The sequence below is a fragment of the Macrotis lagotis genome, chromosome 8 (genome assembly GCF_037893015.1).
Source record: "Macrotis lagotis isolate mMagLag1 chromosome 8, bilby.v1.9.chrom.fasta, whole genome shotgun sequence".
Lineage (NCBI taxonomy): Eukaryota > Metazoa > Chordata > Mammalia > Peramelemorphia > Peramelidae > Macrotis > Macrotis lagotis.
The window spans coordinates 1,125,146-1,137,829 of NC_133665.1; the positions used below are offsets into that span (position 1 = coordinate 1,125,146).

Below are 12,684 nucleotides of genomic sequence, written 5' to 3' on the forward strand. Positions count from 1 at the left end.
ATGTGTATGTTAGGCTTCTGTGCAGGAGGTGGGGGTGGGAGTAGAGACAAGGGCACATTCCCTTCCTTGGGAGATCTTATTTCCTAATTGGGAAACAAAATGTACATAGGACAGTTAGTTAATGTGACATACTCTAAGATGTTTTGGTATAGATAAGTGTTTTTAGAGTTGAAATGAAACAATTGTGTATGTGGTCAGGGAAGGCCTCATAGATGAAATGAGACTTAAGTTGGTTTTCAAAGGTCATTGGCATGAGGTGGGGTCCATGACTGGGGAGACATGAACAGCATCAGAAGATAGAGGTAGCACAGGCAGATGCTTATTGTGTGCTCAACCCAGTTTGAGAGGGATTGTGCAATCTGAGATGAGACACAGCTCTGCCTCCTCTGCCTCCCTTTATTCCATGTCCTTGTCAAAGATGGGACATATCTGTATAGGAAGATAGAACAGGCTCAGGGATGGAAGTTGGGGAAGGTGTGGATAACATGAGCAAATACACAGAGGGGAAACTTAATGAAGCTTATATAGGGAACAGTGAAAAGATCGCCTTGACCATGGAGGGCCAATTTGGTGAGTAGTGGAAAATAAGATTATATGAGATCATATATATATATATGTATATATATATATATATGTATGTGTGTGTGTGTATATATATATATATACACACATATATGATTATGGAAGGCTTTGAATGATAGACTAAGGAGTCTTGACTTTACTTGAAGTTAGTGCAGATTCATTGGGACTTTTTGAGTATGTGATTGACATGACCAGAACTATATTTAAGGAAATTATTCTACCAGTGACATTGGGGGTAGATTTGAGAGGGAATACCTGGAGTTAGAGACACTAGTTAGGAGAGATGATTGCAGACATGCAAATCTCAGGTGATAAGAGTAAGGATAGTGATTATGGAAAGGAAGGGATGAATGCAAGATGTTTTGCAGGGCTGAATCTCCAGGACTTGGTCATTGGTTGGATATTGGAGAGATGGAAAATCAGCTGTGACACTAAGGATTTGAGTATGGGTAGAATTGTCCATTAATAGAAATAGAAAAGGTTTTAGGGGCAACTTGTTTTGGAAGGGAAAAATGACAAGTTTGGTTGTGGAAATACTGATTTTAAGAAAAAAGCAAGATACCAAAATAAAGATGCCTAATAGGCAGCTCTATGACTACAGCTCAGTTAAGAAGGGGAGGGGGAGATGGGGACTAAAGTTGGAAATTTGGAAATCATACTCAGAAATGAGTTTCTCACCCTTTTTTGTCCAGCCCTGCCCAACTCTTTTCTCCCTGTTAGCAATATTTCTTTCCCATTCATTACGTGTTCTGTGTTGCTCTGTAAAGCACTTGTACTTTTCATGTGTGGCTTTGATGAAAGCTTTTTAAGCCTCTCTTGCCTTTGGGATTTTTTTCCTAAAGGAATCAGACAAAAGCTGGTAGGAAAGAGGCACATTTTTGGAAATGAGGCAACAACTTGAGGCTGAGATATGGGGAGGATCATAGACTGATTCCATCCATCCTGAGAGGACCTAAAGGAAGCTCATGGAAGCAGGAAAAAATACAGATCTGGAATGTGGAGAAAGTAGAAAAGATGGCAATGCGGTTAGTAATTGGACATGAAAAGGAAGAAATCCAGCCAGGAAATAGGATATGAGAGATAATATGGAATAGAAATGAGAATTAAAGGAAGACCTAGAAGCAAGAGTTAGAATACTAAAATATAGATGTATGTTTTTCATAGACTGACAAAATGCCTGTCTCATGAATTTCTGTCTTAAGTACTTTTAGATTGTGTAGTAGCTAGGTGGCATAGTGGATGATGTCTTAGACCAGAAACCAGAAAGACCTAAATTCTCTTACTGCCTCAGACACTTCTTAGTTTTGTGACTCTGGACAAGCTACTTAAGTTCTCTTAGCCTCAGTTTTCTCATTCTTCAGTGTGGATATAATTAAATGAATGAGGAGCAAATGAGATATTTACAAAACACTTTGTAAAACCTTAAAAATCTATAAATGTAAACTATTAATGGAGAAGTACAATTTAAAATTTTTTTTACATTTATAAATAGCTTTTGCCTCAACTTGAAAATTGGTGTGTCTGTTTTGTGAATTGATTTTAAATACAATATTGAAGCCATAGAGATGTCTTGAAACAGAAGGAATTGGGAAACAGTCCTGAATCTGCCCCCTTCTCTCATCAGACACATTCCTAGAAAATAATTGTCTCTTGGAGCACTCATTAAATAGGATGTCCTCTGGATCAGGGAAGGTGGATAAATGGTAGGAGTGAGACACAATAGTCATTGTGGGATTGTAGGAGGAAAATAAAGCACTGGATGAGGAATTAGAATATCTGGGACTAGTCCTATTTCAATTTGTGATCATGGGCAAGACATTTAATATATCTCAGCCTCAGTTCTCTCATCTATAAACTGAGAATATACCTGCCTTCTCTGCTATTGTAACAAATTAAGTATGTGGGTGAAGGGGCTTTTAAAAAAGTGTATTTTTTTTTTTTACCCACTCTTTTCTTTTGCAAGGCAATGGGGTTAAGTGACTTGTCCAGCTAGGTAATTATTGTCTGAGACTGGATTTGAACTTAGGTCTTCCTGACTCCAGGGCTGTGGTGCTCTATCCACTGTTCCACCTAGCTGCCCCAAAGTGTATTTTTTTTTAACCACAATCTGTCATGTATTGCTGCACAAGGGTTTTTCACCATATTCATATCCCACAGTTTGTTCAGTCTTTCCCTATTCAATGGGTACCCGCTTTATTTCAAATTCCAAATGAACAATTCAAAGAAAAAATGACAAATGTGTATGAACTGATAGTCAAATAAACAATACCAGAACAATATATACAATAACTACAATGTAAAATGGAAATAGCTAAAAGCACACAAAAATATGAGTAAATTAAAAATTAGAAATGATCCCAGGGGGCGGCTAGGTGGCGTAGTGGATAAAGCACCGGCCTTGGAGTCAGGAGTACCTGGGTTCAAATCCGGTCTCAGACACTTAATAATTACCTAGCTGTGTGGCCTTGGGCAAGCCACTTAACCCCATCTGCCTTGCTAAAAAAAATGATCCCAGAGAACAGATAATGAAGCAATCTCTCCCCTCTCGCTTCCCTCAAGCAGCTTATATTTTCTATCAGGAGATAATGGGTACAAAAGTAGACACTGAAGGGAATTGGAATCTCCCTTGTAACAAAGATAGTTAAGAAAAAAAATCACCTATACCATGACTATATCTAACAATATATGCAATATTCTGCCCTCATAGTCCATGTTCTCTCCCAAAGAGATCTATGTATAGGTTGTTTTTGCTTGTTTTTGTTACAAGGGAGGGTCCAATTCCTCTTAGTGTATTCATATTGTCTTTCCTAACATACTCCTTGAGAGACTGTTTAGTTTTTGTTTCTGTCTCTAGCATAGTGCCTGAGACATAGTTGGTGCTTGATAAATGTTTGTTGACTAAAGGACTGGTAGATGGGGAAGGAAAGAAGGGTTATATCCAGAAATAAATAGAAAATATTTATATATGATAAATATATATTTTAATTTTAATATGTAAAGATATACAATAAATAAAATTTTAATTTTAATATATATAATAAATATAATAAAACATAAATACAAAAGATATTACTAAAATCTATTTAATTTTTTTTCTAAAAGGAAGATCCATATGTGATTAATACTAGAGACTAGAAGGAAATCTTGCTCGTATTGGTAATTTTGTTGTGAGGGAAGGAAAAGATGTAATGGTAATGGTGGAAATGATTTGGGATATTGTGGGAGCAAGGAGTGCTTGCTTATAGCTGTTCACTCATGAATCTCCCCATCCCATCTTCCCTATCTCTCACATTTCTTGTGAGGTGTACCTGTTATTTTCTACTTGCTAGCTCAAGTCTCCCTGCATTTTAATGTCAGAGCTAGATCTACATAGGAAATTTCTCTGGAAATTTCTTACAGGAATTTCTTAAGGAAAATTCTTATAACTAGTGCCATGAACAGTTGAATAGCTCTACCAACAATGTATGTTTTTGTCTTTTTACTACCTCTCTAGCATTTACTGTTGTGCATTTTTTTTGGTCATCTTTACTCATTTGCAGGATATGAAGTAAATCTCAGAGTTGTTTTAATTTGCATTTCTCTTATTTTTGGTGATTTTGACCAACACATTGCCTTGTCTTGACACTGTGACTGGATATTATTTCCTTATCTTAATATCTGTCCTGAAGTCCTTGACTTTCATTTCTCCCACTGGTTCTTGTTTATAGACTGTGTTGGTGATTACATATCGTGAGCCTCCAAACCCTGAATATCAGGAATTCCAGCATCGTTTACTGCTGAGGGCCCGTAGTGACTTTGGTGTGGAGCTGGCACCCTCCTTGGTAAGGCGCCCCTTCTTTCTCTGAGGATTCATCTTTACCTCAGAGAAGACCCTTCCTGACCCAAGCCCACTCTCCCTACCCACCATCTCTGTTCATTTAACCCTAAATAAGAAGTCATCTTACCCATGCATCCAGACTATGAATCCTTCCCATTCTGTTCTCCCTTTCACTGGGATGCATTGCAGGTGGGAAGTGGCTCCTGGATGCCCCCCAGGGACTCATAAGAGAGACAAAGAATGAAAGGAATTGGGGGGGGGACCCTGGGGAGGGGAGGAGAGGAGAGGAGGTGCTCTCTGGAAATATGGGGGAGAGTAGGGCTGAGGTTGCCATTCCCAGATGAACCTCATTGCTGGCTGCTTCTACGATGGGATCCTGCTATATGCCGAAGTCTTAAATGAGACACTACAAGAGGGGGGCACCCGGGATGATGGACTTCGAATAGTGAAGAAGATGCAAGGGCGCAGATACCAGGGTAAAAAGAAATAATTCACATTTATGTAGCATTGTAAAATTTATAAAGCGCTTTCTCCCCCCAGGAGACCAGATTCTAGGGTATTGGAGAGCAGGGAGCAAATAGTAAGGCAGTGGAAATTGAATTGGAAACAAAATGGGTATCCATGTAGACTAGCAAAGGCCTGCAGAAATTGTGGTATATGAATATAATGGATTACTCTTGTGCAGCAAGAAATGACAAATGAATTCAAAGAAAACCCCTCAAAATTTCTATGAACTGTCAAATAAGCAGCATCAAAATAATATAAACAATAACTACAATTAATGCAAATGGAAAGATAGCTAAAAGCATACAAAAATATAATTAAAAAAATAGTAATGATACCAGAGAACAACAGATAATGAAGCAAATCTCTCCCTTCTTGCTTCCCTCAAGGGGCTTATATTTTCTATCAGGGGAGAAAACAGGTACATATATGGGTAGACACTAAAGGAAATTGGAATCTCTCTTGTAACAAAGATAGCTAAGAAAAAACCACCTATACAATGACCAAATTAATGCAATGTTCTTCCCTCATAGTCCATGCTATCTCCCAAGAGATCTATGTATGTAGGTTGGTTTTGCTTAATTGTTTTTCTTTGTTACAAGGGAGGGTCCAATTCCCTTAGTGTGTCCCTGTATATGTTCATACTGTCTTCCCTAATAGAATTTACACTCCTTGAGGGACTGTTTAGTTTTTAGTTTCTGTCTCTAGCATAGTGCCTGAGACAGTTGATACTTAATAAATGTTTGTTGTCCAAAAGATTGGTAGATAACTATCTCTGGGTATAAAGTTAGAATTTTGTCATTTACTACCTGTATGATGTTGGACAAATCATTTACTTTCTCAAGGGTTCAATTTCCATACATCTAAAATGAAGGGGTTGGACTAGATCCTTTTCAGCAGTAAACAAAACGAGATGTTTGTAGGTCACTTACCATAGTGCCTATCCAATAGCAGAAATTTCCTTAAATTTCTGATTTTTTGTGTTGGGCCTGTGATTTCAATATTGTAAGGAAACTCCTGCCAGTGAAGATCCGGACAAGGCTCTTACAGAGCTGTCTGGGATAGAGAGGTAAAATGATTTGCCCAAGGTCACTAGTAAGTATGTGTTCAGAAGTCACACTTGAACTCAGGATTTCCTTACTCTGGGGCTGTTTCTCTTTCCATTCCTGCAAGTGCCTTCAAATGATTATGGGAGAGGGTGACTATCAAGATATGGGATAGCAGTGGCCAGCCAGATAGTGAGAGAAGTTGATAGGAAGCAGAAGCATGGGGGTCTTGAGGGAAAGAGACAATTGATGAGAAGAATATGCAGACAAAGGAGTAAGATGAAGGCAGGAGGCTATCAGAGTATCCATTTTTCTGTACCATCTCAGGTGTGACAGGGCTGGTTGTAATGGACAAGAACAATGACCGTGAGACAGACTTTGTCCTTTGGGCCATGGGGGACTTGGATTCCGGAGACTTTCAGGTGAGGGGGCTATGCAGATTTGCTGTGTGTGTTTATTCTAGTGTAGGTGGAACCTGGCCAGGAGGCAGCACTGAACTGACTACTGGTAGAACCTTATTTTTTCTGTATACAACCAGTGATAGGGGTGGTGTTGGTAAAGTAACAAGGAAAGGAAGTTTTTTGTGTATAATAGAAGATGGGAAGTTGCTGCTCTCTCTTTCATGCAGCCTGCAGCCCATTACTCTGGAGCTGAGAAGCAAATCTGGTGGACTGGGCAGCCTATCCCCTGGGTGAAGGGGGCCCCTCCTTCTGATAATCCCCCTTGTGCCTTCGACTTGGATGACCCGTCCTGTGATAAAAGTGGGTGTGTGCAGAGGCTGGGGGCACAGCCTCCTCCCTCCTCTCCCAAATAGCCCTCTCTGCCCCCATAACTACCAAATCTTTGATTTGGGGACTGCCTCCTTCTAGCTGCCTTCTTTCCTAGCTTCACACCTCCCTTTGAACAATCCTTACCCCTTCTTAAGGCATCTCCTTGCACACCTTAAGCCCTTTACTTCCTGCCCCTCAAGTGATCACATCCTCCTCCCTCTACACAGCCCCTCTTTCAACTCTGGCCATTGTGGCTTTGGGCACAGGGATCACTTTCATAATGTTTGGTGTTTCCAGCTTCCTCATTTTTCGGTGAGTTCTTGGCCTTATATTACCCTTTTCTCCTTCACTACATTGTCCCCAATCCATCATCATCATTATCCTTAAAGCCTTAAGAGCAAAACCTTAATTCTTAGATTGAGCCCAGAAAAGCATCCCAGGGGCTAATTCAGTGCATTTAAACTGACCTCCTTTTTCTGCCTCCTCTTCACTTTCTCTTTCCCATAATTGGCCTGCTTGGATCCCTGGTGGGTATCTCTTGGGACTGGCTCCAGTATAGATTCTTACCTAGCCTTTGGGCTGATTTCCAGCCTTTGGGTTTGAAGAACATTGTATTAGGCTGTAAATAAAATCATATAGAACACATTTTTTTGGGAGGCAGTCAGAAGTGGAGGTTGCATTATTAAAATCTTTGATCTACCCAGGTCAGGGTCCCTACCTTGTTCCCTTGCCTCAGTGCTGATCTATGGTGTGGACCTGGGCTGGGCTTCTTGAAGTGTGCTGTCCTTTTAGGAAGCTAATGCTGGAGAAGGAGCTGGCCAGCATGCTGTGGCGAATTAGATGGGAAGAACTACAGTTTGGCAATTCAGAACGTTATCACAAGGGCGCAGGCAGCAGACTCACATTGTCCTTGGTGAGACTGCTGCAGGTTTGGGGCTTCCTCTCCCTTTTACTCTGAAATCTCATCTGTCCTCATTTGCATCCTCCTCCCCTACCATATTTCCTTCTATTACCTTCCTAACTCTTCCCTCAAGGAGAGCTCCAGGTCTATACCCTAACTCCTTACTCTCACTTGATAACTTTCTCTGATTCCCCTTAATAGATATTCCTTCTCCCCACCCCATTACTTTACTTTTCTTGGTTCTTCCCTTGGATCTGATCTCCTCCTAACAGCCTTCAGCTTCCTGACCTGTAATGATAGCCCCATGTACTTCAGCTACTGTCCAACCTTCCCTTCCCTCCTTCCCCCCATGTCGCCCTTGGCCCCAGCGGGGATCCAGTTACGGCTCGCTCATGACAGCCCATGGGAAATACCAGATCTTTGCCAACACCGGTCACTTCAAGGTGAACAAACTTCTGCTCTCAGTCCTTGCCCTATTCCCCATGTTCCCTTACCCTCTAGTCACCCTATTCTTCAACCCCTCCTCTCGCTCAGCAATATAATCAACTGGGCTCCTGACCCTTTCCCTCCTTTAGCACCCCAAGCCCCACATTCCTTCCTCTTGCTAGGATCCTTTTTAAATCCTCTATTCTACTCCTCCTCCAGGGAAACGTTGTTGCCATCAAGCATGTGAATAAGAAGCGCATAGAGCTAACACGGCAAGTCCTGTTTGAGCTCAAACATGTAGGTCCTGGTCCTGATATGGGATATTAGATGAAGGGGGTAGAGGGAGGAAAACTGACATTAGAGGAAAAGCAGATAGAGGAGAGGATTAGGGATTTATGGAAGATTCAAAGTTGGAGGAAGACAAGGCAATTTTAGATACACTGTCCTCTAATTGTTCCCATTCCTCCTAAACCATCCAGATGAGGGATGTTCAATTCAACCACCTGACTCGATTCATTGGAGCCTGCATAGACCCTCCTAACATCTGCATTGTTACAGAGTACTGTCCCCGAGGGAGTCTGCAGGTAAGAGAGTTAAGGGGAGGTTGGGATGGTGGGATAGACAACGAATGAGGTGATGTTATGTGTCAAAATCAGGGCAAGCATATACATTATCTTTGTCACTCCTAGGATATTCTAGAGAATGATAGCATCAACTTGGATTGGATGTTTCGATATTCACTCATTAATGATCTTGTGAAGGTGAGTATTCCCTCTGTTTAGGAGATAAATTAATCTCTGGTCCTTTTTTGCATGGGGAATGGACACAGGAGGGATAAGGTGGGACAGAATTGGAGATCAAGTAGAATGAATGGAGGGATGTTAGAGTTGCAATCCCAAGGAGATTACTTTGCCTCTCCTTGCCTCACCATCACAGCCTTCTCTTCTATCTTTATCAGAGAGAGCCTGAGATGGAATTGGCAGGGTGGTGACTAGGGAAGGATTGAGCATTGCTCACAACTGACTAGAACAATTTAGTGCTTGCTTAGACTGTGTCAGCTTTCTCTAGGCCTAAAAATGTCCAGTGAGCTGCCACATTACTACCCATAGGCACTTGAATCCCTTCTTTTTTGACCAGTAAGTGTAACATCCTTTGTTATTTCATAATTAGAATCCTGAAGTTTTACACCTTTTCTGGAAAAATAAAAGCACAAAAGAGTTTATAGAGCAAAGGGTTCTAAATTGTCAAGGGCTACTCTAAAATTGTAGTGTGGCTGACCTGACTCCTAGAGATTATTGGGTGGATTTTCAGTTCATCCCAAGCTAGCCCTTTCTGCCCTAACTTGTCTAGATAGGACTCCAACTCTTTGACTGTTACTTGGGCCTACTGTCATAACTGATTTCTGGTTGCTTCCTTCCTTTACTGTTTGTTGGAAGTTTTTCTTGCTCCTGGCTTTAGGAGCTAATCTTTCATGGTTTGGTTTCCTCGTGGCTTGAGTATAGCTACAGTATCTTCCTAATACATCCAAGTCTTCTAGTAAGACTAAGCTAGGCAGGCTGTGGGAAAAGCATTACATTTTATGAACTCTGGGTTCAAATGCCATTCATGGATAGGCATCCTTAATCTCTCATTTTCTCATTTGTAAAGTAGTGATCATACTTTTACTACCTCATAGAGTTGTTGAGGAAAATGCTTTTTCACTTTAAAGTGTTAATTATTAATACTAAATGTATTGATAATTAGTATATTCATGAGCCAATATTTACAGCTGCTACTAGTTCTGGTTGTCATCTTTAAACACCTAGACACTGCCTGCCCAATATAGTAGGGCATATGGGGGGCTTGCCAAACCCTTTTCAGGGCTGCTCGTCTTCACCTGACTTTGATCTCATAGATTCAAGAAGCTATGGTATGTGCAACATTCACATCCTGGCAACACCCATCTAAGCAGATAGCTAATCTAGGTTGAGGGTAACCTATGAGCCACAAAGCCATCAGTGAGCTAGGGGATTATCTACCCCAAGAATATGAGGACTTCCCCTGGCAGAAAGGACAGATGGGAACACTTTGTTCCAATGGTTATGAAGCAGGCACTATGGAAAACTTAATTGGTCTGAAAGAGTAAGGCTGAAGACCTTGTGCAACTGCATCCCTTAAATCCAATTCATGCAGAAGCTAAGACATCACCCCATGATGTCAATTGGTCCTCTTTGAAATAAAGGATGAACAATGGAGTCTTTATCATTGTTCTTTGACTTCTATGTAGTTTCCCTGGGGGTATTCCCACCTGGCTTCTGTTCTGTTAACCACTAGAAAAAAAAAGACTAATTTCTAACCCACAAATTCCAGATTCCCTTTTGCCAACTAAGCACTGCTTATGACTTGGATCACAGCTGACTTTCCCACCTGGATGTAACGTTTTGAGTTTCTTAAAGAGGGTTAGTCTTCCAAAGTCACTTCATTTAATTTATATAGTACAAGATCCTTAAAGTATGTATTAAAATTAAGTTAAGCCTACCAGGGAAAGGGGGTGGCATTTCATCACCAAACCTCCTCTTTCTTTCTTGGCTCCAGTGACTTGGTTTGTATCCTGCAGGGCATGGCCTTTCTTCACAACAGCATCATTGCTTCCCACGGGAGCCTCAAGTCCTCCAACTGTGTGGTAGATAGCCGGTTTGTGCTCAAGATCACCGACTATGGCCTGGCCAGCTTCCGATCAGCTGCTGAGCCAGATGACAGTCATGCTCTCTATGCCAGTGAGGCTCTACCATCCTACAGCTACCTTCTTTTAATTCCCCCCTGGTTTCTGGTTGTCATCATTTGGGTTAGGGTGGGATGAGAGTGGGTTGCTCCAAGAGGGGGAAATTTTTTTTTTTCCATTTTGGGGCCCTGGTGAGTTGGAATGTTTATGAGTTTGAATCTCTGTGATGACCTGGGTGCTGCTCCATTTCATAGCTTAGAACACCACATTTGCACTTTTCAGAGAAGTTGTGGACAGCGCCAGAGCTATTAAATGGGAGCCACCTATTGACTGTAGGTATCCAGAAAGCTGATGTTTATAGCTTTGGGATCATTCTGCAGGAGATTGCACTTCGAAGTGGCCCCTTCTATGTAGAGAGCCTGGACCTCAGTCCCAAGGGTGAGTCTTCTCTTCCTCCCCTTAATTAGGGTTAAGTGATTTGCCCAGGGTCACACAGCTAATGCCTGAGGCCAGATTTGAACTGATTCCAGGGCTGGTGCTCTATCCACTGAGCCACCTAATTGCCTCAACTACTTGTTCCTTTCAATAGGTGTCAGATTTCCTAGAGCCAGCATTATAATTATCTAGTTACCCCCCCACCTTAATCTCCATTTGTACTCTACATCCTCAGAGATTATCCAAAAGGTCCGCAATGGTCAGCGGCCATACTTTCGGCCTAGTATTGACCGGGCACAGCTCAGCGAGGAGCTAGCTTTGCTGATGGAGAGATGCTGGGCCCAGGATCCAGCTGAGCGACCAGACTTTGGACAGATCAAGGGCTTCATCCGACGTTTCAACAAGTGAGAAGACATCACTATATCCTAGTTGCTTTGAAGGGGATTAAGTGAAGGACTTGAGAGGTACAGGTGGTATGTTTTTTTGGGGGGGGAGAGCTTCACCAAATAAAGTGCCCTTCTCTCCATAGGGAAGGTGGTACCAGCATTCTGGATAACCTCCTGCTTAGAATGGAGCAATATGCAAATAATCTGGAGAAGTTGGTAGAGGAGCGGACCCAGGCATATCTGGAGGAGAAGCGCAAGGCTGAAGCACTTCTTTACCAGATTCTGCCACAGTGAGCTCCTTGAGAATCCCTTTCTCTCCCTTCCATATCCTAAGGGCTCTTTCTCTCTGAAAGACACCTATCCTAGGCTCCCCCTCCCCTAGCATGCAACCTCCCCTGCCTGCCTGCTCCACTCCCACCAGTTACAACTGTGCTTCTCTGGTTTTAACAAAGAGTGAACTCAAGTCCTTGACTCTCCAGCCCTGCTTCCAGTGTTAGTACCCTCTTTTCCCTGCCACACAAAGATAGACATATTTCATCCCTTCCACCCTTCCTAGCTCAGTGGCTGAGCAGCTGAAACGAGGGGAAACTGTACAGGCTGAGGCCTTTGACAATGTCACCATTTACTTCAGTGACATCGTGGGCTTCACTGCCCTTTCAGCAGAGAGCACCCCAATGCAGGTGAGACTTAATTTTAAGTCAAAGGAGAGAGGGGCCATTGAGTGTCTGAAAAGGATTGGGGTCTCTCTAGTGGAGACTTGGAATAAGGGAGTTTGAGTGTGGGTAACAGGTTTCCATTGCCGTCAGGATTATAACTCTTTGGGAGGGATTGGAATATTTGGGGGTAAAGTCATAACCTTTGTGGAGATCAGAAACTTGAATCTCAGAATCTCCCTATCCCATGTCAGGTGGTGACACTCCTGAATGACCTATACACCTGCTTCGATGCCATCATTGACAACTTTGATGTTTACAAGGTGGGAACCAGGGTTAGCCCCCCCCTCCCAAACCAGGTTTGGGGGACACTGTATATGTGTTCCTATGACACTAAATTTGACTTTTTGGGGACTCAGCAATACTGGGACTAGCAACTTAGGTTTTTTTTAATCATAGGAAT

General features: G+C 42.0%; 1 protein-coding gene across 4 annotated transcripts in view; it reads left to right on the forward strand.

Annotated features, from left to right (window-relative positions):
* The window catches only part of NPR2 (natriuretic peptide receptor 2), a 54,800-nt gene that overhangs the window by 40,516 nt on the left and 1,600 nt on the right, over positions 1–12,684 (forward strand). For all 4 annotated transcript variants that reach the window (XM_074196208.1, XM_074196209.1, XM_074196210.1 and 1 more), the window contains 16 exons: positions 4,290–4,403; positions 4,740–4,875; positions 6,277–6,371; positions 6,578–6,710; positions 6,947–7,031; positions 7,512–7,632; positions 7,989–8,063; positions 8,266–8,343; positions 8,526–8,630; positions 8,736–8,807; positions 10,643–10,802; positions 11,030–11,185; positions 11,418–11,586; positions 11,712–11,858; positions 12,125–12,248; positions 12,476–12,544. In XM_074196208.1, coding sequence (XP_074052309.1) covers positions 4,290–4,403; positions 4,740–4,875; positions 6,277–6,371; positions 6,578–6,710; positions 6,947–7,031; positions 7,512–7,632; positions 7,989–8,063; positions 8,266–8,343; positions 8,526–8,630; positions 8,736–8,807; positions 10,643–10,802; positions 11,030–11,185; positions 11,418–11,586; positions 11,712–11,858; positions 12,125–12,248; positions 12,476–12,544 — 1,839 coding nt within the window. The remainder of the gene's footprint in view (positions 1–4,289; positions 4,404–4,739; positions 4,876–6,276; positions 6,372–6,577; positions 6,711–6,946; positions 7,032–7,511; positions 7,633–7,988; positions 8,064–8,265; positions 8,344–8,525; positions 8,631–8,735; positions 8,808–10,642; positions 10,803–11,029; positions 11,186–11,417; positions 11,587–11,711; positions 11,859–12,124; positions 12,249–12,475; positions 12,545–12,684) is intronic.